The sequence below is a fragment of the Pezoporus flaviventris genome, unplaced genomic scaffold (assembly GCF_033815535.1).
Source record: "Pezoporus flaviventris isolate CSIRO_AGI_PZ_B2104156 unplaced genomic scaffold, CSIRO_AGI_Pfla_v1 ptg000040l, whole genome shotgun sequence".
NCBI lineage: Eukaryota > Metazoa > Chordata > Aves > Psittaciformes > Psittacidae > Pezoporus > Pezoporus flaviventris.
In genome coordinates, this window is record NW_026892588.1 from 10,404,865 (window position 1) to 10,432,646 (window position 27,782).

At 43.8% G+C, this 27,782-nt stretch overlaps 1 protein-coding gene and 1 long non-coding RNA gene across 2 annotated transcripts; both read left to right on the forward strand.

The window, feature by feature from the left end:
* Positions 1–469: 469 nt before the first annotated feature.
* On the forward strand, positions 470–26,484 carry EHHADH (enoyl-CoA hydratase and 3-hydroxyacyl CoA dehydrogenase). The gene is made up of 7 exons (XM_061465250.1): positions 470–583; positions 7,948–8,051; positions 8,418–8,590; positions 9,972–10,083; positions 10,376–10,480; positions 16,245–16,586; positions 23,954–26,484. Exons 1-7 carry the CDS (start codon positions 510–512, stop codon positions 25,222–25,224), a joined length of 2,181 nt encoding a protein of 726 aa, XP_061321234.1. The 5' UTR covers positions 470–509; the 3' UTR covers positions 25,225–26,484.
* Positions 10,489–11,951, forward strand: LOC133275348 (uncharacterized). Its single transcript, XR_009745475.1, has 2 exons — positions 10,489–11,268; positions 11,423–11,951. It is a non-coding gene; the product is annotated as an uncharacterized LOC133275348 (long non-coding RNA).
* Positions 26,485–27,782: the final 1,298 nt, after the last annotated feature.

A 27,782-nucleotide genomic window follows, 5' to 3' on the forward strand; every position in this document is an offset into this window, starting at 1 on the left:
TGTCAGAGCTGACTATATCATAGAATCACAGAATAGTTTGGGTTGGAAGGGGCCTTAAAGCTCATCCAATTCCAACCCCCTGCCACAGGCAGGGACACCTTCCACTAGACCAGGTTGCTCCAAGCCCCGTCCAACCTGGCCTTGAACACCTCCAGGGAAGGGGCAGCCACAGCTTCTCTGGGCACCCTGTGCCAGCGTCTCAGCACCCTCACAGGGAAGAGCTTCTGCCTAATAACGAGTCTAAATCTCCCCGCTGCACTAAACTGAGTGTTGTAAAGGTAATGGCCGAGGAGACCGAGGCTACGTAACTCGAAGGAAAGTGCACACTAAACCCCGGGCAGAGCCACCGGGTCCCTGCGGGCCAGGGCCACGCCGCCTCTGGGTCGGGAGCCGCATCGGGCGCTGTGGGCGTCCCTGGCCTGGCTGAGGGCGGAGCCCAGCGGGGGCCGGCCAGGGTGGTGTACCCGGGCGGCGTGCCCGGGCGGCGGGGACAGGGAGGAGAGCTCGTCATGGCGCAGTACACGAGGGGTGCTGCCTCCGTGGCCGTCATCCGGCTCCGCAACCCGCCTGTCAACGCGCTGAGGTAACGCCGGGCGCCTGCCATTTCCTGCGGCGGCCGGTCCCGCCGCTCCTCGCCTGGGCAGGGGCCATGGGTGTGGAGCGGCCGCAGGCTCGGCCCTGTGGCTGGCCCTCCCGTGGTGAGAGGGGTGGGGGGTTCTCTGACTGATTTCATCGTGTCCTAATGGCCCGCCTCTCCTTGTCGGTGTGAGGCCCCTCCTGGCCGCAGGACAGGCACCCCTGAAAGCCTCTGACGAGGGGCTTCAAACACCACTCGGGTACCTGCTTCAGAGAGAGCTTAGATCTCCCTTGGCAGAAACCATGCTGAACTTTTCCGTGACTTCTGCACTTTGTAATGATTTCTAGTCGGTTTCGGCTGTTTTTTTTCAAGGAGGGTGTCAGGCTCACCAGTCTGTATTTTCTGTCATCCTCCCTGGAAGCTGTTCGAAAGCTCAGTGTGTTTCTCGTCTTTAAGCATCAAGATGATGTTTCCAGCAAAAAATCGCACTCAGCAGTGTTAGCAGTTCAGCTGCTTCACCCTGACATTCCTTCAGAGCTCGTAGGTGAAAACCAGCCTTTCCTCATCCGTTTGCTACTGTTGTAGTCGCCTGCCCCACATGCTCCATGTACCGGCTTGGCAAGTCCCTGCGCTATCCAAGTGAGCACAGAGGTTAGGACAAAGGGCTTCGTAGGTAACAGACATGGTTCAGCAAGAGGATCTGGCACCAGGATTAAACCATGGTTAAAGGCTATCAGAAGCAAAGACTGTTCATTTGCTGTTTAAAAATGATTAAGGAATTGACCTCTAAATACTGATCTTGGTCAAGAAAGGGCTCAAGTGATTTCAAACATGAGTCAGTGACAAGGCAAACACCAATCCGTAGGAGCGTCTGAAATTGTAGTTTTTCATGTGCTTTGAAAAGAACAAACATGATTTTTTTACTTTACATTATTTCTTGTAATGTGCATTTTAGTTTATTTAGTTCTGAGTAGCACATAGATCCTTTTTAAGCAGCTGTAGTTGAAGAGCTGTTCTGCAACAGTGACCATAGTATCTATTCATTGTATATTCACAAGCCCAAAAAAAGTCCTCTGCATTTATGCTCAACTTGTAAGCAGAAAGTTTATTAAAGAGAAGCCAAAATAGACAACAGCATGAATAGGAAATGCAACTTGCTCTTCTGTAGCAAGCTACATTGCTCTGCTGTAACTGGCAACGCTTACCCCCTGGTTGCAACACATTTACAAGGGAAATAAGATCATTTTTCACGTGCTGAGATAATTATGATGAGAAAACAAACTTTGAGTGACTTGATGAGATTGGCTGAACTGAATCCCAGAACTGCAAGGTGCAGGAAATCCCTTGGACCTCCTGTGACCAAGACCAGCCTAAGAAAACTTCCAGGCTGTGCCCACAATAAACTTTCCATCCTTACCAGGAAAAACTGAAATGCAGAGATAAAGAATCATAAAATCACTTAGGTTGGAAAAAACCTTTAAGATCATCAAGTGCAACTGTTAACAGTAACATATATGTGCTTAAGGAACCTCAACTCTGCCTCTTTTGAGAAATCCTGGAGAGGACACGAAAGTTCCCTTCTGCCTTCAAACAGCAACAGCATGCAGCTGTGCAACAGCCTCTTGAGAACAGACCCCTGCCTCTCCTACCCGTTACTCTTCAACTCTCAGTGACCTCACAGCAGGGTTCAATTCTGACAAACCAAGGGTAACAGACAGTGTGGTCCTGGTCCTGTCCCCCAACCCCAGGAGAGAGAAGGAAGAGCTTGGCAGACTTCAGATTCATTAAAAAGGCAGTTTCCATTGAGTGCTGTATCTTCAATCCCCCCCCCCCAAACATATCGTGATGCCCACACACTTTTATCTGCTGACAGTCCCACAGCACAAAGGCCCCAGAGAGACCCAAGTACTTACTGCACCCAGTAGGCTCATTCCCTTGTTATGAGCTCTGTAGCACCATAGCACAACCTAAGGTAGGACTGTGTCATGCTGTGCCATGTGTCCTCACAGCTTCTGCTCTGCTAGCATTGGTGCTCCTGGGGCTGGCAGCAAGCAAATGTGGCTGAACACCAGCAGGCTGGTTTAGATTGGTTTTCAGCCAGTCTAACTCTTGCTGTCAGCTCCTTGTGCAATTGCACAAGGAGCATGGCTGGCACAAGGGACTGAGTAGGAGTACGTGGGGAAGGATGGGAGCCTGCACAACGTGTATTTAAAACAGGTAAGCTGCTATGAAACTATAACATGATACACGCCTGTGGTCTTCGATCATGTCAGGGTAATACCTGTTTTAGAAGGTATCCATAATTATCTCATACTGGCCATCTGGTAGTTTTTAGCTGAGACCTGGGTATAGCTAGGAAAGGTAGAGTACTCTGATCCTTGTGTGTTCCTCCTGCTGCTGCATACTTTATGTACTGGACAGTAGGGGAGCAGGTTTGTGATTGCTGTTGGAAATGTCTGACTAGGTAGGTGATAGCCGGCAGTGAAAGCTACAGACAGGAGCCATTTCCTGCAATCCTGAAAATTTAATTTCACAGCAGGCACAGATGCTTTCTAAAATGCTGGTGAGGTTTTGCTGCTGTACTCAAACCTCACCTGTCTCTCCCCATTCTTTGTGGTGCTGTTTTCCCAGCACCCAGGCCATCACACTGGCCATTAGCACTTAATATCCACCGATGGGTAGGAATTAGCTTTCTCATGTCTGACACCATCCACTGCTGTGCAAATACCTCCAGGGCATACGCTCCTGAGGAACATATGCTGACTTGTGAATCTACAGCAAATTTGGCTCCCAGATTGACTCCCCTCCAAGCTAATCTTTCTCTCCACCAGCAGAGGTGGCATGTGCCAAATGTGATTTGTTTGGAGGTGTTTTTTTAAACTAGTTTGGAGAAGTTTATTATTCAGAGATCTGCATTTATGAGACCATGGCATAGAGAGGAGAGATTTAGATATATCAAGAACTGGGAAGTTTTGGGGAACAGATATACAAGACTTGTAGGAGAAAGGACCAGCCACACCTTATTAGCAGAGGCAGGCTGCTGCACTGAAAATGAAGAAGGATGTGGAAGAGGATTTCAGCACTTGAGCTGGCAAGTGTAGAAAAGCTCCAGAGCTGAAAAGATGGGACATGGGATAGGAAGTGTATGTGAGATTATATAAAGTGTAACAGTGTAACAGTCATGACTGGAAAAGGCTTTCCCTGGCTGCCAGGATTGTCCTTCTGACCCCAGATCAGCGTAATGATCAGAACATACAAAGGAGATAAGAGAAGCTGCAACTTCGGGTAGGTTGCAGTGATGTGTGATAACCTGTGTTGGACTGGATCAGCATCTCATCAAGATGATGCATCAAGATGAGATGCAGAGAGAAAATTCTGGGATGAAGTACGTGTCTGCTTCCTAGAACAATTATTCTAAAACCCCACAGAAAGGATGCCATTCTGGGTTTGGCCTTAATTTACGTGCATGACTCCATTCAAGCCATGTTAGCTGCTGTGTGTCAGCAACTACTACACAGCTGGATCTGACGCTGAGGGAAGAGAGAGCAGACCAGGTAAATCCAGCACAGGAGTACTCAATTTCAAGAAGAGAATTATGTGAATACCCAGCAGTTAGTTCAAACAGAAACACTGCAAGAAGCTGTCCAACAGACAAGAAGCCTGCAACAAGGGTGGAGGGTGGATTGATGTTTGGGTTTGGATTTTGGAGGGGGTGTGAAAGTTTATTAGAAGCCCAGGCAAACTGTTCAGCCAGTAAATGATCCAGTAGAAGCCCTCCATGGCTTGATGAGAAAGCTGAGACAAATAAGGAAAAAGTTTTTTTTTAAGAAGTGGAAAGGTTACTCAAATGAGGAGAACAAGAAAGCCTGTAAAACTTGACAGGAGAGATGCAAACTGGAAAATAAGACTAGAAAAATATGAAAACTGGATCAAAACATGCTAAAAAACAGTAGCAAAAATTCTTCAAATAAAAAAATATAACCCGGGACAAGCTTACAGGATGCTGATATCAAAACTGGCAATTGCAGCTCAGGGAAGGGAGCCTTAGCTTTGATAGTTATGTGATCAGCTCAATGTGCTGGGGTAGCCTGAAAAGCCCACAGAATATTGACCACCGCAGAATATTGGAAGCAAACAGAGGACATCCCTTTTCTGAAATATTAACCATCTTAACTGTTGTGTGTAGTTCTGGATTTTGCACTTGCAGACGGATATAGGGACAAACCAAAAAGGGACAGCCAAGGGGGATGGTTCACTGCATGAAGCAAGTGGACTGAAAAAGCTGAGAGTCATCAGTTTGGAGAGGAAAAAGCTGTGGGAGAATAAGATCAAGGTTTACAAAATCATGAAGAAAGTAAATAAATCAAAGGCAACCAAATCCTGCAGCAGTTGTACTAGGGGACTAGGGGTATTTGATTAAACTAGTAGGAGATTGTTTTAAAACAGATAATACGGAGCTTGCTGCCACAGCAGCCTGTGGAGGCAGATGGATCAGCAGAATCAGAAAGGGATTAGGCAAATTCATGGACAGCAGGTGTATGAGGGGTGCTGAAAAGAACGTGCATAGGCGTATGCAGCAACATTCCCAATGCAGTGATTGTGGATGTTAGGGGAAGTGCAAGAGGAAAGGACCACACCTGCATGTTTTCCATAGATAGCATTTTCTACTGTTGGATTCGTCTCACTTCTTTAGAGGTGACTAAGTAAATTTTTTGAATTCCTTTAAAATTACTCTTTTTTTCCTCTTTTTTTTATTTTTTAATGAAAGTAATTCATTTCAAACATTCACAAGTCCTATCTAAAATCTGAAATTACTCAGGTAAATAATAAAACCTTGTTACAAATTTTGCACATCATCACTGCAATGAGTTTTATGCAAAATAAAAGCATGGTGTGGTCACTTACAAGAATATTTTCTTACCCTGGTGTGCAGATGTTCTTTAACAGCACCTGAGGTTTGTTTCTGATAACTAATACTGAATCATCTTGGCAGAATCACTTTTCTTGCAGCCAGAATAGTATACATGGGGGAGCTAGTTTTGTAAAGTGTAATGACATTTCATAATGGTTTTCCCTTTAAGCTTCCAGCCTCTAGGTGAATTCGGTATTTCTGGGGCCTGGCCCTCCACTGGTGCAAAAATAGACCTCTAAGAGCAGCAAGCACTGGGTGCAGCCTGTGGGTCCTTGTCAAATAGCAGCAGCCACTGCACTTGATATTCCAAAGGGAGATAAAATCCAAAATTTTAATACGTATTTTTTTCTCCCACAGAATATGAAACCATATATTAGAATTGGAAAGGCTTTCATATTCTGTTACACAGAACTATATGCACTGGAAGGACCTTTACCAGGTCATCTAACAGTTTTTCTTTGTCATGGCCAAATTATTCTCATTTTAAGTTTCAGCTTTCAGAACCGTTACTAATGCTAGACCTCAGAGTTGTCTTTGATGTCTGGATGAAGCAGTTGATACATAGAATCATAGAATAGTTAGGGTTGGAAAGGACCTTAAGATCACCTAGTTCCAACCCCCCTGCAATGGACAGGGATGCCTCACACTAAACCATCTCACCTAAGGCTCTGCACAACCTGGCCTAGAAGGGATGGAGCATTCACAGCTTCCCTGGGCAACCCATTCCAGTGCTTGACCACCTTTACAGTAAAGAACTTCCTCTTTATATCCAATATAATCTTCCCCTGTTTAATAATAAGTCTCTAGCTCTCAGGGCTCCCACTGATCCTTCTGTGTAGCATGGCCTTTACCAGGCAGCAGCTGATGTTGGACACCTCCCTACAGCCAACAGCCTTGATTAATAGACTTTGCTAACAGCTTCTCTTCATTTTTGATTTTGAAGGAGGAATATGCAGATGTTGTCTGGCAGGATCCAACACAGCTGGCTTACAGGACATTTCTCAGGCTCCCTAGATTTTCCTTTTCAGTCTGTGGATTTCCACTTACATGCTGCAAGCTTTTGCACATACATATGTGCAAATATGTGATAACCCACCCTGGACACTCCTAGAAGCATTACACTTAGGTACAGTGATGGTTTTTTTATCTACTTCATGACAAGCTTCCTTTTTAGATTAAATGCCTTCAGACATATTAAAATCATGCATAAACTAAGTATGTGTCAGGCCTTCCTATCAGTTCATTTTAATTAACACTCCTCCTTCCACTGGGCATCAACAGAACTCTGCTCCCTTTGCGTCAGCTACCAAGCTTGTGCTTATGGTAGCAACCAAGCTTATGCAACCAAGATGGGCTTATGGTTTGCAGAAGATGTAAGAACAGAAGTTGTATTTATAAAGGACTGGCAAGCATCAGTGATATTCCACAGCTTCCAGCTTCTTGTGGCTCAGATTTTCTGAATCAGATCTACATATATAGTATTTATTCACATGTGCACACAGGAAAGTCACACAAACTATATATACACTTACATACAAGTGTGTGTTTATGATATACACACAATTTGCATTAATATTTCTACTAATAAAGTGTTAGGTCTTAATGCTTCTATTTTTACCTACCATCGTCTTTATTGTCACTGTCTTCTAAAACAGGCTATACTCTCCATGTCCATCCATCCCACACATGTACATATAAATTAGTTTCTGAGCTTCAAAAGTGAGGTGAGCATGAAGTCAGGTCAGATTTTTTGAATACCTGATATGTAAAAAATACTATTTATACTTTTACTATTCCATTTTGAAGCTTGTTGTTAATTCTTTGCTGGCCATATTCCCTTCTTGTGTCTGTGGAAATATATTCAGTGAAACAAAAGAAGACATTTTATGTAGTGTTTTAGGCCCAGATTCACTTTGTCAAGATCCCACACAACTCTAAGTCTGGACCTATAAACAGATCCACAAGGTAGAAAGCATTATAATCATCAGCATAGCACCAACTCTGTGTCAGGTGTTTGGAAGATGATAACTTTTTATCCCTGGAGCTTCTTTCCCTTTTTAAAAAAGTCTTAGATTGTCAGTGGTTTAGCATTAATTAACTTTAAATTATGCTAAACTGTTTTCCTGAAAATCTAAATGTTTAATTCATAAAGGTATTTTCAAAATAACATTTCCCTGTGCTGCTTACTTTTGAAACAGCAACGCCATAGTCAGAAGATGACCCTCCAGGAGGTAAATGACTGGTCAGCAGTCATAAACTTGTTGGATTTTGGCACTTGGCTGTAAAGTAAGTGGGGAACTAATGAAAGGATTCACACAGAGAAGCTGTGGCAGAAGGCAGGCTAGGGGAGAGATATGCTAGGACATACAGCTCATTTTCACTGGAACAGTGTTTATGACAGACCTCTTGGAAGGGTAAGGTACTCAACTGTTACTCACCGAATCTCTAATTCTTTCAGTTTGACAGTTCTCCAGGCATTAGAGGATGGCCTGAAGAAAGCAGATGCAGATCCTTCAGTGAAAGCTGTTACGATTTGTGGCGAAAATGGGAAATTCAGTGCAGGTACAACATGTTCCATCAAATACAGCCTGAGAAAAAGAGGAGACACCCACTGTGTCTGAAGATTCTTTGCCTCATAACACTGCTGATAGAAGTCCTGATTAGGCTGGAAATAGCCACAGGACAGTGGGCTTTTTCTATTCTGCTCTGCCACAATTGACATGGGGCACATAACAAGCTGGCTCAAGGAGCTGGGGTTTCTTGAAGGTGGTCCCAAAAGGGGCTGATTCCTGTTAATCACTCTCCTGCAAACAGCCTCCTTTGCAAGGACTTGATCATCTGTGAGCAATTCTGATTGCACAGGGGGACAGACTGTTCCACTCACTGCCTTGCCCAATAATTTTTCTTCATGTCTCTATTCTAATTTAGGAGCTGACATTCAAGGATTTTCTTCTCCAAGGAGCCATGGTACTTTCTTGGGCCCCATTGTGTCTCTCATAGAAAGGAGTGAGAAGCCTGTGGTGGCTGCCATTGAAGGCATTGCCTTGGGAGGAGGCCTGGAGATAACACTTGGCTGTCACTATCGGATTGCACATGTGAAGGTAACACACACTGTGAAACAGAGAGGCTGGTGAAGGCGTCAGGAGCCATGTACGTATGGCTATGGACAGGGTGGTGCAGCATACCTTTCCTGGGATCATCTGCCTGGAGAAGTGGAGCTTTATAGCTACAGGATACAGGTCTGCATGGTCAGACGTTCTTCACCTACAGTATCCCCTTTGACATGCTTTACTATATAACTAACTTCTAGTCATTTCTAAATATAAAATTGATCTGTAACTAATACAGTAAGATGGCAGCATAGAAACTCCAGTAACTGAGTCTTAAGTTGCCCTAGGTCTCAGGAGTTATTGTCTATATTCTGATTTAGATGGCTGTATCTTACTGGCTCGTACAGTGTGACTTTCTCTTACTTATTTCTTTTAACCCAGCCATGTGAATTTTGCATTTCTTTCTGCTAGTGGCCTAGTTTCAATAGGTAATTGAAACAGCGAGCACACAGCATTTACAGTTTGATTCCCCCAAGCTCTTGGCCCTCAAGGAGCACTCTGACCAAAAGACAGTTTTACAAGTCTTTTGAGGAATGAACCATTTTGGGGGAGTTTGTTTTCTTGAAACCCTTCATTCAAGATTTGGGAATGCTGAGCTACCTTTTAGCAGTGCATGGTATCCCTGTAGAGACTCTTCAGTGATAGGGCCATCCCCTCGCTCTTGCAATGTAAATCACTGTTTCTCCATGACAGTGTAGGTTGCTGTAACAGCATAAAGAGGTAGTCTACATCACCTTATATGCCATCCAAGGTGTGTACCACAAGTAGTGGTCTTAAAATGACTCCACATCTCTTAGGAGCTCAATGGGAAATATGCAAGCTATTTTTTTTTTTAAATGAAACAACAAAATCTAGATAGATTTTTAAGAGAAGACTCCACCTTTCTGCTGCCCCAGCTTCTCTGCCATTACTAACCTTTAAGTGCACGAAGAACCATTTGAAGGAAGATTAGAGAAGGGTTCAGTACCAATTTTCCTTTACTAAACTTCCAAGAATTAGAGCAGGGAGGTATAGTTAAATCAGAGTGCTCACCAGCATTTGGTAACAACTTGAAAGTATTAGTTTACATGTGTCAATCTGGGGGATGCTGTTGGCCTCACAGCTGTCCTCCAGTGCTGCGCTAGCGCACATACATCCCCTGAAAATTGGTGTCTTTCCTGTGCATTTGTACACAGGTTGTTGAAATGGTCGTGCGGGCTTTTGTCTTAATGTCTTGTGTGGCAAAAAGCAAGGATGAAGTTTCTACATAGAAGTTTTGAGGCTTCCTAAAGGAGCGATGTGTGAATCAGATTTGCTTGTCTTTCCTCTATTCTGCTCAGTTTGTAGTGATCACTCTTTCTAATCAGATTTGTTGTTGAATTTGACATTTTAGGCACAGTTGGGTTTACCAGAGGTCACCCTTGGGTTACTTCCAGGTGCTGAAGGCACTCAGCGACTTCCCAGACTGATTGGGGTACCAGCTGCTCTGGATATAATCACTACAGGTAAATTACTGTGCCTCAGCCTTGCTCTGTATATAGGAATATAGCATTGAGTCATACCACCAGCTTGGTCTAAGAAACATGAATTTCTTCTATCTGTGTAGCTGCTTAGGTTGAAATTCAGCCAGCTTCCACTAATGATGGGCTAAGGGATGGATGCACATGCTTCCGAGGCATGTAGTTAGTAATGCATTTTATGTACCTGATAATAAACATGTCTAATATTTGAAGCCAGCTACACATTTATTGCCCATCATGCCCCACTGTAGTCACCTTATTTCTCTTTTTATCACAGGAAGACATATTCCTGCAACTGAAGCACTGAAACTGGGCTTGGTTGATGAAATTGTGGAAGAAAACACAGTTGAGGCAGCAATTCGCTTGGCAAACAAAGTGATTGGTGAGGAAACAATTGTAGCAATGCCAAGAAATAATTGGTGACGTTTCAGGGATAGAGAGACTCAGAACAAAGCCCATCAGTTTGTTCCAATCTATATGCTCCATTCACTGAGTTTTGGCATCCATGTAAGATAGAATTAATTGCAGAATTTGTTTTCTTTTGTCTGAAGTGGAAAAATTAGATGCTGGAGAGCCGCAGGAATTCAAATGAGGATACAGAAAATAGATATGTATCAAGTCCTCCTGCTTCTTGATTATATAGCCAAACTCACATGTCCCTCTGGGCTGCTGCACTCCACTGATTCGGGGGAGTATGAGCTCTTTCCATATATAGTTTGGATCACATCTGGTACTGCATGTATTCTGGTTGCACCATCAATAATGGCTGATCAGAAATAACTTTCTCCCTCTAGTGAAGGGGCTAGCACATCCTCAGCCCAACTTCATGAGATATGAGTCCGGAAGGGACTCTGTCCCTAATGCTTAAACTGCTGTGTAAGAAAATGGCCTGTGGAGATGGGAGGGTTGTGGAGAGAGATATCCCCCCACCCTTAGAAATTACAAAATCAAATTCACTGGAGTTGACACAAGAAGAGGAACGTTCCTTGTGCAACGTGAGGAGAATCACTTTGAGAGGAAACAGGATATTTTTCCACTACTACCCTTCCTTGTACCTTTGGAAACAAACCACTGACTTCCATCAGGATTTCATTTGGAGTTCTGCCACAATGGCATGCTTGCATGGTATTTTGGGGCTTCATTTTTAGTGCAGATTTGATGACGTAAGCAGTCCTCTTTTCTCTTATATATATTGAGACTATTTAAATATAATTCTTTATAAAGAGATGAGTGATGTGCTTCACTATGGCTTCTAGGAAAAACAAAGATACTTTGGTTCACTGATTTTGAATGAAAGCTGTTTCTCCATCTGTTGGGAGAGCAGTGAAATATTGCTACTCTTCTAGGCAAATGAACCCAACAAACAGTGTTACCTTTGATGTACCCTCTGGGCTTCTCAATGATGCCCTACATAAAATCTGTACCAGTACTGATGGCAGCGGCAGTATATCATAAAATGAGTAATGGATACATTGCTAGAGCTGCAAACCAGCAAGAACTCTGGATTTCAACAAATGCCATGTGAAATTGGGTGAAATTTAGATATTTGTATGCTTATTTCTTCTGTGACAGACATTGTGCAGTGGTTGACAACTACAAAAGTCAAATTGACCTTAAAGGACAGCCTCAGGGTTGAATCGCCACTATTCCTCAGTGTAACTTTCTTTCTGGAACTTATGCCCGCTACCACTACTGGCAAATTCCTCTTCTGTAGCTTCATCTTCACTGTGAATTGTCACTACCAAGAAAAGATCCTGAGAATTGTATAAGCATTCAAGGAACTTAGCTGGATGTTCAGCAGGTGACCTGTCTCAGTCTTACTCAATATTAGTGGTAAATTTTCTATCTGTTTATTGCTGGTTTGAGTTACTCTAGTTAAAATGAGTAATGTCACTTGAAGGTGCTTCACATCACACTGTATACCAGCTCCAACAGGACTTTAAAAATGCTTTCAGACTCCTTCCAAAACCTTTACTGGAATTGGCAGTATGTGCTTTAATAGTGAAAATGCTGAAAAGTCAGCTAGTCTTTACTTCTTTCCTGCCTGGAAAGTTTCTCATTAGACCTTGCAGAAGGCCATGAAAAGTTTTGATTCACAGTTTAGCCTCAGGTTACCTGATGATTTGAAAGAATATTATACCCAAAGTCTGTATGTTCCTTTTGATTCATTCCTAGCTTTGGCATTTGCCTAAAGTTAATAGAATTATTCTGCCATACAAATGCAAACTTTTCTTTCTCCACATCAAGCAGAAGAGACTACAGGCTTGCATAGCTGGTCTGGGTTTTGTTCACATTATGCTCTGGTTTGATTGAACGTTTTTCAGATAATCTTAGTGTAACCACATAGTTGCATAAAAAAAAAAAGCCATCACCGAAGCCCACTGTCTTTGTAGGGCATGCAGCATTTTGTTTCCAAGTATCTCTTACTTTCTTTTTTTCAACATGAGGCTAACAACTGCTGGCAGAGCAGTTTGGCTAAATAACTGGCTTTGTCACCAATGAAATTTCTGTTCCTGGGGAGGCTGTACTGCAAGAGAAGTCTCAAAGAGTCAATTCAGAAATTCTTTTCTCCTAAATCTTTCTCAGCACTGGAGCTGCAGTATCTCATAGCAAGAGAGCCAGCTCAATTGACTGGCCTTACTAAAGCAAGGGTCCTTGATTATTGGTTTGATATGCAGTTGACAGAGCTACCTTTACAGTAGGTATGCTGGGAAAACATCTTCATCCTTGCATTTTTAGAGGTTGTTCCTAATGAGGAACACCTTCAAAAGGAATTTGTAAACAAACCTGAATAAGAGGTTGTAGGGATACACAAAGACAATTATGAATTCTAATTGAAATTCTTCATTGAAAAACAGTGATTATAAATTGCAGATAGGAAGCAAGCAAGTGTTCCTGGCCTTCTTCAGGCCGACTGGCCTCTTTTTCACTTCTGAAGGGATTTTTTAGAAGGAATAGACAGGAGCTAAATCCTTGGAGACAAGGAGAATGTTCTTTCATTTGATGTGCTTGGTAATTGCTGCTCTAATTCAAAGCTGCATTACAGAATTTATCCACCTGATGGCATCACAAAATTGAAGAATTGCTGTAATTGCTTGTGGTAGGCAGTAGCTTGCAGCTTACACTGGCCACCTCTTTCTTTCTGTAGTCTTCCTCAGCTGGAGCAGAAACTGGCTGATGATCTGCCACACAGCACCCTTCTTTGAGGCTCTCCCTTCATATATAATTATGCCTTGCTTTCTGACCACATCTGCTGATTGACCTTTAGCATCTTTCTCAGAGTGCAAAGGTATCAATGGCTTGCACCAAAGAGCCAAGGAAAATCAGTTCAATTTAGACTAGCTCAGGCCCCATGAGTATTAAACTGTGCATGGAAAGATGACGGAGTTCCTTACTGTAAGCCACCTAGGAGTAACTGTGGAAGAAGCATGTGTTTCTTCTGAGCCTCATAGAACCCAAAGGAGTAACAGATAGTGCTGTTAGGTAACTGCATGCTTTAAATGGAGCCTGATGGAGAAAGGCTTTCAGTTACCATTGCAAGGGAATATGCATAATACAAGACATTTTAATCTCTCTCCAGGGCTCATGATTCTGGCTGCCACCCTCTTTAGCCTGAAGGTCTAGCAAAGTGCCCCTTTGACACAACCAGAGCTTGTGAAATGTCTGACAAACTGGACTGTTCTCTTCAGGCCTGAGACCACTCTAAGCCTGAGGAGCAGGGGTCCAGTCTCAGCTTTGTTTCTGAAATTAACAAGCAGTTCACTGTGCCAAGACCACCATTAGGCTAACCCGGTCTCTTGCATGGGAAGTCCTAGAATACCTCAGAGGTTTACAACTCTGGGATAATGGGGGGGAGCGGTTTATTGCTTAAATAGCACAGTATTTGATAGCTTACATGTTGCTTTCACTGATAGAAATGTTACAGACTTGATCTGCCCTTTGTGACATCTGCACTACAAGCCCTAGTAAAACAAAGCATCTGTGCTAGCTCCTGTGCATGGATGATGCTTTTCCCTGCAGCACAGATGTTTGATACTGTTCACATTCCTGCTGCTTTGATTTCAGCAATCAAGCTGCGCATGTCCCACACTGATCTCTTCTTCCCAGGTTTGGATACAGATAATTTTTTTCCTGTTCATAAATGTCCTTGACTCTTGATTGATGTCTTGATTGCAGAAGCATAGACGCTGCATGGAGATGCTGCAGAAATACTTGGCAAAAGCTTATTTGGCTTGCAACTAATAAGGGTTGTATTACAGGACCCTGAGGAGTGTTACTTTTCTTTTTTACCCTGAGGAATTGTCTCATGTCTCCCATCACTATTTGTGCTTACAAGTAGTATTTATCTGAAGATAAAGCTTAAAGGCTCCCAGTAGTATTCCTTTTTTACTGGTCCTTTCCATATGAGAGATGTCCTATGAAGACCCTTGATCTATCCAGTCTTAAGTGGCTTTCCAGTCATGAGATCTGCTTTCTGGGGTAAACTCAAGATTTCCTCGTGATGAAATGAAACCCACTATTTACGTCCTAAAGAAAGGACTGTGGATAAAGAGCATTTCTAGGCTAAAAACACAAATTCAAGCAAGAAACAAAGAATTCCAAAATGAAGGAACATTATCCTGACTAAATCCTGCAACACTGGCAGATACAAATTATATTCACTGTCAATTTGAAAGCATTTTTATGAACTCTGATTAAAAGGGAAGCTACTTACACAGTGAGGGTTCATATTTATGTTCTCTAAAAGGCATAATTAAAAAGCCTGAGTTCTGAAGACCATTATTTCAGGAAATCAGTGTCTCAGCTCATTTAGGAAACTCATATTTCTGTTTCTCTCAAACATAACTCAGTTTTGGAGGAAGACCTAGGGTCAGGACATGTTCTTTGAGTAACTATGATTGCAGTGCTGCCATTATTCCAGTTTTTCAGCATCCTCTGTATGAATTCCTGCTCCCAGATCTTTTGCTGATATACTGAAACTCTGGAACTTTCCTAATTCAGACAATAGGAAGAGAAAGGAGCTGGATGCAATATGCCACCTTTGAAGGAAGTGTTCTCCTGTTGCAGAGCTCTCCTCTAAGAAGCTAGGGCAATGAGGCTGTATAGCAGAGAGCTTCTCAGCATAAGGTTCTCACTGGGGGGGGGGGCATCCAGCACCCTTCTTTGATGGCAGTCCTGGGTGCTTCTGAGAGCAGAACTGCAGCAGTCAGTGCAATAACGTTGCTACACAGTTCACAGTTCAGATGTGGCCGTGATGACAAAATTGTCTCTATAAAAATGTTGGGATATTAAGGGGATACATCCTGAATTTCTGCTCTTGTTTCTTCATGGTCTTTACTGAGGCAAGCTGCCATTAAGAGCATAGGAACAGCCTGAGTATAGACAGATCAGAGATCTTGTAGCAAGCATCAAGGTTTGCACTTCTGAAGAAGATGGAGAAGACTTCGGCCTCAGAAATGTAACTAAATTCTCTGAATTAAAATCCTTTCTAGGTATCACCATAGCAACCTCTGTCTGTAATGAGACTCACATATTTATGTGGCTGCTTGATTCACCCCTTGCTGACACAGAGGCATGAACTCTCCCTTGTTATTCATTTGCTCCCCAACTCACACTAGGTGAGCTCTTGGTTAGTCCCAAAGTGAATAGAAAGACTCCTGAAGTCAGTGTCTATTTCCCAGTCTCTTATAAATGCCTGGGTCAGGACACTGGCTGGAATCCATCTGGCTAGCAAAGTCCATTCAGCACCGAGTACTAAACAATACTGCAGGAAATCTTTAGTTCTGAAGCTAATGGAGCAATATGAATGTGGCAGCTGGGACTGTGCAGTAAGAGAGCTGGAGAAGTAGAGGCACTCTGTATAGCTGAGAAAAAGGAGAGAATTACTTCTTTGAAATTGAAATCTTGCTTTTTTGAAGTCTGAGAAAGGACTTGAAAAATTGCAATTGTCACAGCAAACAGGAGACTAAAGAGGAATGACAAACACTTTAGTTCTAGACCCAGATCACTGTGCCATGCAAGCCCCATTGGAGTGGGCTGATGAGGAAGAGGCAAACTGCATTCTCAGTCTATGTAGAAACACCTGAACATCCATAGTCTTCCAGATCTGGATGCTTTGGTCCATAACTCAATTTTTCTACCCCCAGGCCAGCCACTGGGACCCCACAGGCTCAGCCTGAAGCCAGTTCCAAAACTGCCCAACATGGAAGCATTTCTCCGTGAAGCTCTTCTGAAGGTGAAGAAACGGGCCCACGGGTGTCTGGCTCCAGAGCTGTGCTTCCAGGCAGTCAGAGCTGCCACAGAACAGCCTTTTGCAGATGGCGTCCGGAAGGAGCGAGAGCTGTTTAACATCCTGCTGACCTCAGGCCAGGCACAAGCACTGCAGTATGCTTTCTTTGCCGAAAGATCAACGCAGAAGTGGACGACACCCAGTGGAGCTTCTTGGAAAAGTGCTTCCCCTCAGCCCATCCACAAAGCAGCTGTGATAGGTAAGGGAATGGGAAAGCTGAGTAGCTGCTAACTGAAGAGTTGAAGGGAAGTGGGATGAATATAATTGGGCTTTACTCATGGCAGAAGGCTGAAGTGGGATTCCCTAGTGATCATTTGCCAAAGTCACGGGTACCCATCACAGGCAAAGATGCTCCATAGGTGCAAGGCTGGAACTTGTTACTGCATTGATAAGCTCAGAAATTCAGATAGCAAGTCACATCCTACTAGACTGTTATCTGATGCCTGTTCTTTCAGCTTCATCTGGACCATAAGCAGTCTGTTCCCTTTAAAATACTGCTGTGCTAGTCCCGGCTTTGTTCCACATTATAAGCAGGTTTGCTCAAAATTCTCCTCCTCGTAGTCTAGGTCTGTACTGCAAGTGCGTATGCAGAGTCTCTCTCAGGGATGTATTAACACAAAAACGTTTTGACAGCTGTATTTTAAGAAGATTTCATCTCACTGGGATCCACTCCTGCCATTTTGTAGCCCAGCAAGATAATGCCTTCATTAATTTTTTATAAGAGCAATTTAAATAAAACCTTTGATGCACTGCTGAGATTAAAAAAATACTATCATTCAGCTCTGCCTGTTGATAGTAGCACTCAAAAAATCGTTAGACAAGTAATGGAGCATTTGGAAAACATCCATTCTGGTTTAGAGAAAGCTCACCAGATAACACAGCTCTTTCCTGGGTGCTTCTCAGGTCTCTCTTGCCCTTCAACATGAACTCTAATATGAGCTTTGACAGTTCATTTCAAACCACAAAACTTTTTTTTTTTTTCCTTTTTAAAAGTTCCCATCTCTTCATTAGCTGCCATATTGTATTTTTAATCAAAATGGTGTTTAAACATTGGTCCACCATTCTTGTGAGAAGGATCCATGACTCTTACAGCATTTAGGTAAAGAGTCATGAATTATTGCCAAGTTTATCATATGGCTTGAAGAGCATAGCACTTCAGACACATGCAATCCCAGACATGTCAGTCCTGCAACATGTGCTTGGGCAGGAAGGGCTTGTGGTGGAGTTTTGTAGGAATGCTGAGGTGACCAGAACGGGGATTCTCTGCTACATCCTGATAAACCATGGCAGAAAATACATTTGCAGAGTCAGAGTGACCATTTAGCCAAAAGGGCTGTTTAGATTCCTATCTGCTTATGTTGGTGATGTAACTGAGCTAGAGGGAATTCTGTGGAGAAATGCAGACAGGTTTCTGAATTCTGGTCTGAAATTGTGCCAAACTCTACCCCCAGTTTCAGTGGTTTTGTAGCTGGTTACAAACAATGCTCAATTTAACACATACATTTTGCAGAATAAGTAAACTAAGTGCTTTGATACTTTTGCTGCAGAGTATGATCTGTCACACTGTGAGCATTTTCAGGACTCTGAACTTGCCCTAATTTTTCAGCACTACATAAAACACACACAGCCAAAGTGGGAACAGTATTCCAGGAATAATTATGCTAAGACCAGGTACCAATATGTTTCTTCCTTTTTTCTACTTAGTATGCTAAAGGTAACAGCCAACTTTCGTATTAGCAGTGTACAATACATCCTGTTAATTAACTACTGACAGGAAGCAGCTGCACACCAGGGATGGGGAGCCAGTGGCAATAACACCTCCAAGGGGGACAGAACCATAGAACCTTTGAAGCTGAATGTCTTGTTGTGCAACCTCTCATCTCAAATAGGACCATCTAGAGCCAGTTGCCCAGGACCATGTCTAAACAGCTTTTGAATATCTCCAAGGATGCAACCTCTGTGGGCAGACTGTGCCAGTGCTCAGTCACCCCACATTAAAAAAAAAAGATGTTCAGATAGAAGCTCACATGTTTCAGTTCATACCCATTGTCTGTCACTAAGAGCCACTGAAAAGAGTCTGGCTCTTTACACCTTCCCTTCAGGTATTTGTATACATTGATGAGATTCCTCAAGCCTTCCTTAGGCTGGTGTCACAGCTCTTCAGCCTTTCCTCATGAGACACTCTTCAATCCCTTAATTATCTTAGTGACCCTTTACTGAACTAACTCCAAAAGCTCCAAATCACTCTTGTACTGGGAGCCCAGAACTGGGCACAGTACTCCAAGTACAGTCTCACCAGTGCTAAGAGGGGGACAAGGATCATATCCCTCAACCCGCCACTAAGGCTTCTCCTAAACCAGCCTAGTATACCATTGGTCTTTTTTGCCACAAGAACATATTGCTGCTTATAGTCAACTTGGTGTCCCCCAGGATCCCCAGATCCTTTTGTGCAGAGCTGCTTTCAGAGAGTCAGCCCGCACCATACATTGGTGCATAGGAAAACTACTTCCTTTCAAAGTCAAGGGCTTTGCACTTCCCCTTGCTGAACTTCTTGAAGTTCCTATCAACCCATTTCTCCCTCTGGATGGCAGCACAACCCACTGCTGTATCAATTATTTACAATAGCTGAGCAGAATCAAGCAGGGCAGATCCAGAGATCATGGGCAGTATCTAGTAGAAGTATAGATGATCAAACAAAGCTCACGTGATGGTACAGGTCCGAGGGAAAGTTGAGAAGCCAGTGTGCAAGCTGAGATCTGGCTCAACAGTATCTGTAGCCTCCACACCCACAGTGAGGCACCAGAACTCTTCCAGCATATCTTAAGAAAAGAGCAAAGGTCTGGGTCTGAGCTTAAATAGATCTCTGATGCCCATGGGCCATGCTTCACCTGGGTGAAGGCTCCAGGTGTAGCTGGTCAGGGTCATTAAAGTTTATCAGTGCACTGAGGGCCTTGACACTTACCAAGAATCCTAATGCCCTTTCTGAATCACTGCTTATAGTTATAGCTGGCTTTGTTTATGCTATACTATTTATGCTATGTTCATGTTATACTTTATTTGATAGGTGACATCTCCTATTTTCGAGGTTATTGATCACCTCCTTTTAACTCTGAATCCCACACCATATTGTCACTGCTTTGTGTCACTCCTTTCTTCCACCTGTGCTTTTTCCCCTCCCCTTAGAAAGTTTTCCTCCTGTTTTCCTTTTGATATCATTGAAATTGCAAGTCTGTTAGTGACAGGTGTAGAATATGCCAGCACAATTGGATTTTGTCTTTCAGGATGCTGTAACAAAAAGCCATTCTCCAGCCAGTACCATTCTGTACAGTATCTCATGACTTTACATTCTGGATCTTAAATACATTCTTGAAGCATCAAAAATCAAAATCTTAGGGATGGTTTTTGAGAGACTAACACCTTTTAAAACAGTGTGGCTCATCTGTGCAGGTACTGAGCCTACCTATGTGATCCAGGGCCTCTCTATTTTTACTGCAGAGAAGGGGAGTCAGAGAAAAATGTTGCATAAATTTTGTCTAGTCAGAAATCACACAGACCCCATTTTCCAATAGACAGTGCTGTGCTGTTTCACTAAGACCATGTTGCATTATGTTGCTGCTTCCATCTTTTTTCACTGCACGATGGGAAGCAACTGCAAAAATCACACTGACTTCCTCCTCCTTTGGTACATTTTCATATGCCTAGGGGACCTAGAGTGTGGAAGCAGTGCCATGAATTCCAGGGGAGCCTTGCGTTGTGGTTCTTCTGCCTTTCTAACATCAGCAAGAACTTGTTGGAGGGAGCTGGCCCATGGCTTGCCAACCATGTCTTAATGTAGATTCAGCATCAAGGATGATCTATTATTTCTGTGGGCATACTTGATACACAGCATTGATGATGAACTGGCAACCATCCCTGTGCAGTGCGTGCTTCCCAGTAGCTGCCTTTGTCTGCAGTTTGCTTGCTGAAAGATTTCTAAGTGGGTAACACCCAGTTATATGGTTTCCCTCCTGCTCTTAGCCTAGCTGTCTTTGAATGTCTTCAGCCACCTGCAATATCACCTACTTCACTTGCTGCTTCTTGTTCTAAACTCTTGGCTCTCATCTCTTTCCACCTTCTCTGGTTCCTTCTCTTGCAGAAGCAGAGCTCTTCTCTGTCCCTTCTCCTGTCCCATAGCTCCCTGCTTGCCATGAGTATCACATTATTTCTGCTTGAAATTAATACCCTGAAACAGAGAAAGAAGCTCTTTGCAGCAGCAGCCTGCAGCAGTCCACCACTGCCAACTGCTCATTGTTGTTTTTATCAGGAAAACTGGAACAGTCTTTGCATATTTTTACCAATCTATGAAGTATTATTTCCACTGCCTGGCATTGTAAAGTCCAAATATTCATTATAGTTCAGAATATGTTTTTCTCTAGTGTGTGTGACTGTACGTAAGTTGCTTTGTACATATTTGCAGATCTTTTGGTTTGAAATTTGTCTTTCCAGTCCTTCAATTAATTTTGCATGATTTTTTGTACTCTGAGTACCTCATGTGACAGATCAATAATTAACAGTTATTATTCACTCAGCTTGTCTAGCAAGTGGATTTGTCATCTCCAGATTTGGCCTGAAATTGCATGAGTTCAACTGTGGTTTTATTTATGTGTCAAAGCTACATTTCACAACAAAAGAACAAAGGCAGGATGGCTAGACACTGTTTTTTCCTGAAGTGGTTTTCAGTCTTCCTTTGAAAGATGTGCCTTGCGCATGGAAGAGGGCACAGCTCTGAAAACTGTTCCCTGCATGAAAGATAATAATATAGGGGTGTTTTTTTATGGTTTGGGAGAAGAGAGAGCGCTACTGAGTAAGAAAATGGAACATATAGTAGCAGTTCTGCAGTAGTTCCTGTGTGATCTGAGCTGAGCATGTGACATTTCCCTTTCTCTTTCTTCTGTAGCCTTCTACACATCTAAGTCCCAGAGATTCCCCACCATTTTTTTCTGCTCTAATATATGCTTCCCCAAGATAACTTGACTTTAAAAAATTCAAAAGGGGAGTCCTCTGAAATGCTTCTTTCCCTGCTGCATATCCAAATCACTCCTTAGCTTTATAGCCCAGTTTTAGAAAATATTTCCAGGGGAGTCATGCTGTGCAGACTCTAATGTAACAAAACCCTTGGAGCTTTCATTACTCTCTCTGCCAGCTTCATTAAATGTCATTTCATACATGCCACTGAAGAGTTATGTTGTAAGTTAAGTTGAGAGACAGCATTTCTAGGTCAGAAACAAGCTTGGCAAGCTCGTATCTTATCTATAAGCCTGTTCCTGTGGCCTAGAAAATGAAGTACTACAAGCATATATTCCTGTCTATCATTGGATGGCTAAAACCTAGGCGGGAGTACTCATACTACATACGGATGGAACCAAATGGTTAGCACCACTGCAGAACTTAGGCTGGAGAACCTCTGCTTATGGAAGAGGTTTGGATTTAGGAAGAAGCAAAGTGTTCATATTGTGAGAGAACTGCTGAGATTTCAGTCATGGAATTGACACAAAGAGGAACAGGAGTTGATAAGGCCGAGGATGTGTGCATTATCTGTTTACAAGAGCTTGGAAAGCCTAGGGGGAAAGCCTAGGGAGAAACCTGAGGTCTCCACCCTGGAAAGTAAGAGACTTCAAAAGGGAGCCATGTCAAACTACAAACACTTTAGCTTGCTATCTAAAGAGAGCCTTAAAGAGGGGACTGGGCTTGGTGTGTGTACACGAGGTGGTGACTTACCCTCCTGCACTCTCTGAGAAGAAAGCAGCTCATGTAGCTCACCAACGACGGGGAAAAAAGCTCTCTCATGAACTGTACCTACCATGTCTAAGGCTTTGAGTACTGAGCACAGTGAGAGGAGCTAAGTGTTTGGGTTTTTCAGGTCAGCAAAGCATGGACACTGAAATACCAAGGACCGATTTATGTTACTCTAGTTTTATTTTCAAATCAGTTTTTAGTAGTAATTGATTATGAAGTAACAAATCTAATTTCCTAGCAAGAAACTTCAGCATTTGCTTGGCAGTGTAATTGCTTATAAGCAGGCTGCCAGATATTGATGTCTTATTGTGGCTAAGCAGGGAATGTTTTAATGCCTTGTGTATACACATGCTGAGGGTGGACAGAACTAAACCAAGGGTGTGTGGCTTGCAGGAAAACCCACCTTGTTTGAACTTGGTTGTTGGAACTTGCTTAGATGATGACATAATTTCAGCTCATCTTTACAAAGCTGCTTAGACAATTTTTTTAATCCCTTTGTTTCTGTTTATTTGTTTAGCTGACTTCATTCGTAAACCTGGGATTAAAACTATAATCATTTTTACGGAATTATAACAAACCTCTGCTTTGTTTGTTGCTTTATTTAGGATATTCATAATCCTCCCATTCAGATGCTTTGCACTTTTAAAACTAGTGAAATTGTGCTGGCTTTCTCTCACTAGTTTGTATTAACTTAGTCCAAAAAGCCTCCATCACTGGAGAGCAGGATAAATAGTGTGGGTCATGTATCACAGGAAAGTGTAAGCATGCAGCTTCATTTAATGTAACAGAGGACAGAGCTGGTGGAAGGGCCCAAAAGGGGTGAAGGGATCAAGCCACTAAACTCCACACTGGTTTTCCTGGGATATGAGCTGGTAGCAGTGCATTTATGGATCTTGGAGAAAAAAAGTACACCTTGAATGGATGTTCAGTTACAGGAATTCTGGGCAAGCACTTGAACTGTGTGATTGGACAAGGCAGACTGTGTCTTTGAGAATCTTCAAAGTTGGGAATGGCCTGTGTTGGAGGACTTGTCCTCCTAGTGCCAGTGGGCCCAGTGGGGGGCCCAGTGGGCAGAGATGCCTGATAATACAGTGCAAACAGTAAGCAAAAGGCTACTGATGTTCCAGAGAGATTAAAAAGGAGATAGGAGATAGAAGATTTTGAAATCTGGGTGAAGAACACTGTGTTGCTTCCATCCCATTTGACCTGGCAAGGAGAAACATAAACGACACTAGAGACAAAGTTTAGTGCAGATCACTGTAGCAGGGCCTTTACAGAAATAGCAGGTGAATTTTCTTTGCTTCAAAGATCACACAGTGAAGTGCAGAGGGAGAAGAGGAGAGAAGCAAAGAGGAAGCTTGGAAGGAGGAGGGAGAAACCAATTGTCTAAGCTTTGCTGATATCAAATGCTCTGTATGGGGTGTATTTGCTTACACTAATTTTCTGTGAGTGCCTATAAGGGACCATCTCACAGGAACTCAGAGGCACTGGTAACCTCAGGGTTGTGAAACTGCCTGCTAGAAGTTGGTAAAAGGGTTGAAGCTGAAACTCAGGTCTCCTGTCTTTGATCCCTAGGTTCTTACTCTTAACTAATGCTGGTTTCTCTAGGTGTAAAACCTTGAGAGGAGAAGACACGTATCACATGTTCTGCACACACTGGAATGTGTGCATAGTCTTCCACATAGGCTTCCACATCTTATCCTGGAGACAGACAGGAAATACCACTGTCAAGTGATTAATTGTAACATTTTCTATTCATAGTCTCTGATTCTGTCTCACTTTTATCCTTAGGGCTGGGAACAATGGGCCGAGGCATTGTGACCTGTCTTGTTAAAGCAAACATCCCTGTGGTAGCCCTGGAGCAGGACCTGAAGTATCTGAACATGGGAAGAAAAGCTGTGATGCTCCTTTTGGACCATGAGGCTATGAAAATGGAGCAGAGTGCCAAAACCCTGGATTTCCATAACCCTGCACGTCTTCAGTTCACTGTGAATTTTGATGCGCTGCGTGATGTAGATCTAGTCATTGAGGCTGTGTTTGAGAATATGGCACTAAAGAAGGAAATATTCCACAAGCTGTCCAGAATCTGCAAGCCAGGGGCCTTTCTGTGTACAAACACATCAGCCCTGAACATTGATGAGATAGCTTCTGCCACAAGCCGCCCACAGCAGGTCATTGGCACGCACTTCTTCTCCCCTGCTCATGTGATGAGGCTATTAGAAATAGTATATGGCCATCACACATCCCCCACCACCATTGCCACTGCTATGCAGCTAGCCAAAGCACTGAAAAAAGTTGGTGTGGTGGTAGGGAATTGTTTTGGATTTGTTGGGAATCGAATGATGTTTCCATATGTACAACAGGCAGTTTTCCTTTTAGAGGAAGGAGGCAGCCCAGAAGCAGTAGATCAGGTTCTCGAAGATTTTGGCTTTAAGATAGGACCTTTCCGAATGTCTGATCTTGCTGGGCTGGATGTGGGCTGGAGGTCTCGAAAGGACCAGGGCCTCACTGGGGCCTCACTGCCTCCAGGAGCTCCTGCCCGCCAGCGGCACGGCCATCGCTACAGCCCACTGCCTGATCTGCTGTGTGAGAATGGCAGGTTTGGCCAGAAAACTGGAAAAGGCTGGTATCAGTATGAAAAGGCTGGGGGCAGGATAGCCAAGCCAGATCCATGGCTTCACAACTTTCTGTCCCAGTACAGAGATACCCATCACATAAAGACCCACTTTATAGACCAGGAAGAAATCCTGGAGCGCTGTTTGTTTGCCCTCATCAATGAAGGGTTTAACGTTCTGGCTGAGGGAATAGCATCACACCCAGAACACCTGGATATAATTTATATCAATGGCTATGGGTGGCCAAAACACAGGGGTGGTCCCATGTTCTATGCTTCCACCGTTGGGCTCCCTTGCGTTCTGGCTAAGCTGCAGAAATACTCCAAGGCCCACCCTGATGTTCCTGAACTACAGCCCAGTGCCTTTCTAAAAAAGCTGGTAGCTATGGGGAACCCTCCCCTCAAAGAGTGGATGTCCTACCTCAGCCGCCAGAGCAACAAGCTGTGATTTCACTGATGCTTGCTATACACATTCAATGGAGGCCGATCTCATGAAACAGATGCTGTAATTGCACTGTCTTTTCCAATCAAAACCAAAGTGCTATATGCTCATAAACAATGTCACTGGCCTTCATGGGCATTTGCAGAGAATAGTTTGGCCAATGATTGCTTTCAGTTCCCCTCTTGCTGCAGGTAGCCACTGCCATCACCTACCCTTCCTTCTCAGCACCAGCCTCACCCACCTTTGCACATCGCTGTGTAAATGCCCCTCTTATTTTGTTCTGCCTTCAGGCCTTCACAGATATGCATCTCTTCTAGTCTGTGGAAGTGAGGGAGCAGCATCCACAGCCTACAAAACAAATAACTGTGGGAGGCAAGAGAGAGGTGATCACAGTTCACCCAAGACCAGCTGATCTACTGGATCCTGTCTTAAATCTACTTCCCAGTTTGTTCAGGTCTTTCCTGTGCAGCCCACCGCCCCTGGATTCCCTGGCTCTCTCTCAAAGAGCCAGCTGGAGGCTGTTGCCTTCCTGCTGCTGGGAGAGAGATGGCACAAGGGGTGCAGCATGAAGAGATGAAGTCAAATGAATTGGAGAGAACATGTTTGGGCAGAGAGAAAGGGGCAGAGCTGGTACTGTCCCTCTTCCTTGCTGCAGAGGAGATCCTAATAAATGACACAGAAACCACAAACACATTGACCTGACTAACCTGCCCTGTGGTGTTGGCTCACAACTGGCCTTCTGCATCCAGAATCCATCCTCCATCTTCATTATCCCCACCTGACTTTGTCCAAGCAGAAACATCTTCTGGCATCTCTTTAGATGTGGCTATGTGTTGGATCACTCTCCCCATCTTGCCTGCCTACAGTTACCAGGTCTTGGGGATCAGCATGCTCTAGTTGACCAGACTGAGACATGGCGTGGTACTTACCGGGTTTCTACAAGAGCAGAGGACATGCTGAGAAGTGCATGGCTCAAGAGCTGTGCAGGCAGAAACATTGCTGCAGACAGGCAGGGAGGTGGCAGGTCTCAATCAGAGAGTAGAGCAGGGTGAGAGTGTGCCAGACTCACTCCAGGCTTGATACTTTGGGACAAAATCTCCCATTTCTCGTGTCTAGTGAATGTATCTTCCACAGATAGGTTGTGTGGGGAATAGGTTGGTGTGGATTCTCTTCTCGGGGACGTTGGATGTCTAACTTTTGCTTTTTATTTTAATAAAACTGCTTTAAATATCTAATGACAGATTATAAGGTATCATATGGGATAGCTGTTCTTTTTTCTCCATCGCTTCTCTACATGGTAGAGTTAGATATTTTTCCCATTTGTGGAGGAGTTTGCATCTGAAAAGGCTGCATGCTTTTTTTTTTCCTAAATATGTCTTATTTTACCCTTTATCTGCCCCTGTCCTTCAGTGGGCGAGGGTACGAAATTGAGGGCAGGAAACCTTTCAGAAGTCACAAGCCAAACCAAGTGCCTTTTTTTCAGGGAGGATTTTCCTCCAGGACCAGAGAAAGTGATAACTCCAGGCTCAGCAAAGAGCTGTGGTTTCCTCTGAATCACTTGTGTGCCACAGCCGAGAGCAGCCCAGCATTTGCTGAAAGGTGAAGCACTACTTCCATGCAAGCAGGCTCCGCGTGACATGTTACACAACAGCACTGGCTGGTGCTGGCGGCTGTCATGTCATCCACAGGACAGCTCTGGACACGATGTGCTGCCCAGGCTAACATCCTCTCTCCAGTCTCTCACGCTGTAGTGCTCACCTGGGCTGGAGATGAGTTGGGAAAGGGCAATTCCCCTTACAGCAGGATCAGGCTCTGGAGGAGAGGGCATGCCCTTTCTCTGTTGGAGATATGCTGGTCTCGGGATATTGAGACCCACCAGCCCTGTGGCCAGAATGCTCCTCCTCACCTGCAGCACTTTTGTACTGGTGCATTTGATGTACCCATTCCCCTTCTCATCTACCCTGAAATTACTGAGAATAGAGGCTGTTCACTCTAGTAATGTCTCTCCTGACAGAAGCTCATTTGTAAATTCATATTGATCAAAGCAGCACAGCATTGATCGTCCTGTCCAGCCATCGGTGACGTTGCTGCGCTGAGAGGTTGCATTTGTAGCTTTGAGAGGGCGGGCACGAGGTTCGCTGCTGATGGCAGGAGTGTGTGGCAGTCCTGCTCCACTGCTCTGCTCCCCTGCCCTCAGCCCTGCAGGGCAGTGCCCATGCTCTGCAGCCTGATTCCAAGCCCTAGGTGTCTGCTGACAGGCAATCTAATCAGAAAGCACCAGCCTATCCGTGAGCTTCTTGGGTAAGTTGTTAAAATAACAGCCTTGCAAAGTCCCTGACTAGCTCAAATATGCAGTGATACCAGAAATACGAGTGACACGTTTCTTCATTTAACAGGGAGAAAACACAGCCCCGTGCAGAGAGGACTTCATAACCACTTGGTACAGGATTAGTTTTCCCAGCTGTCTTTTTAAACCAGCTAAATAGTTTCACTCAGTGAGAAAATACCTGTTAAAGATGCTTTCCGGATAAAACCATCTCTGCTACATCCCTAAACCATCCAGA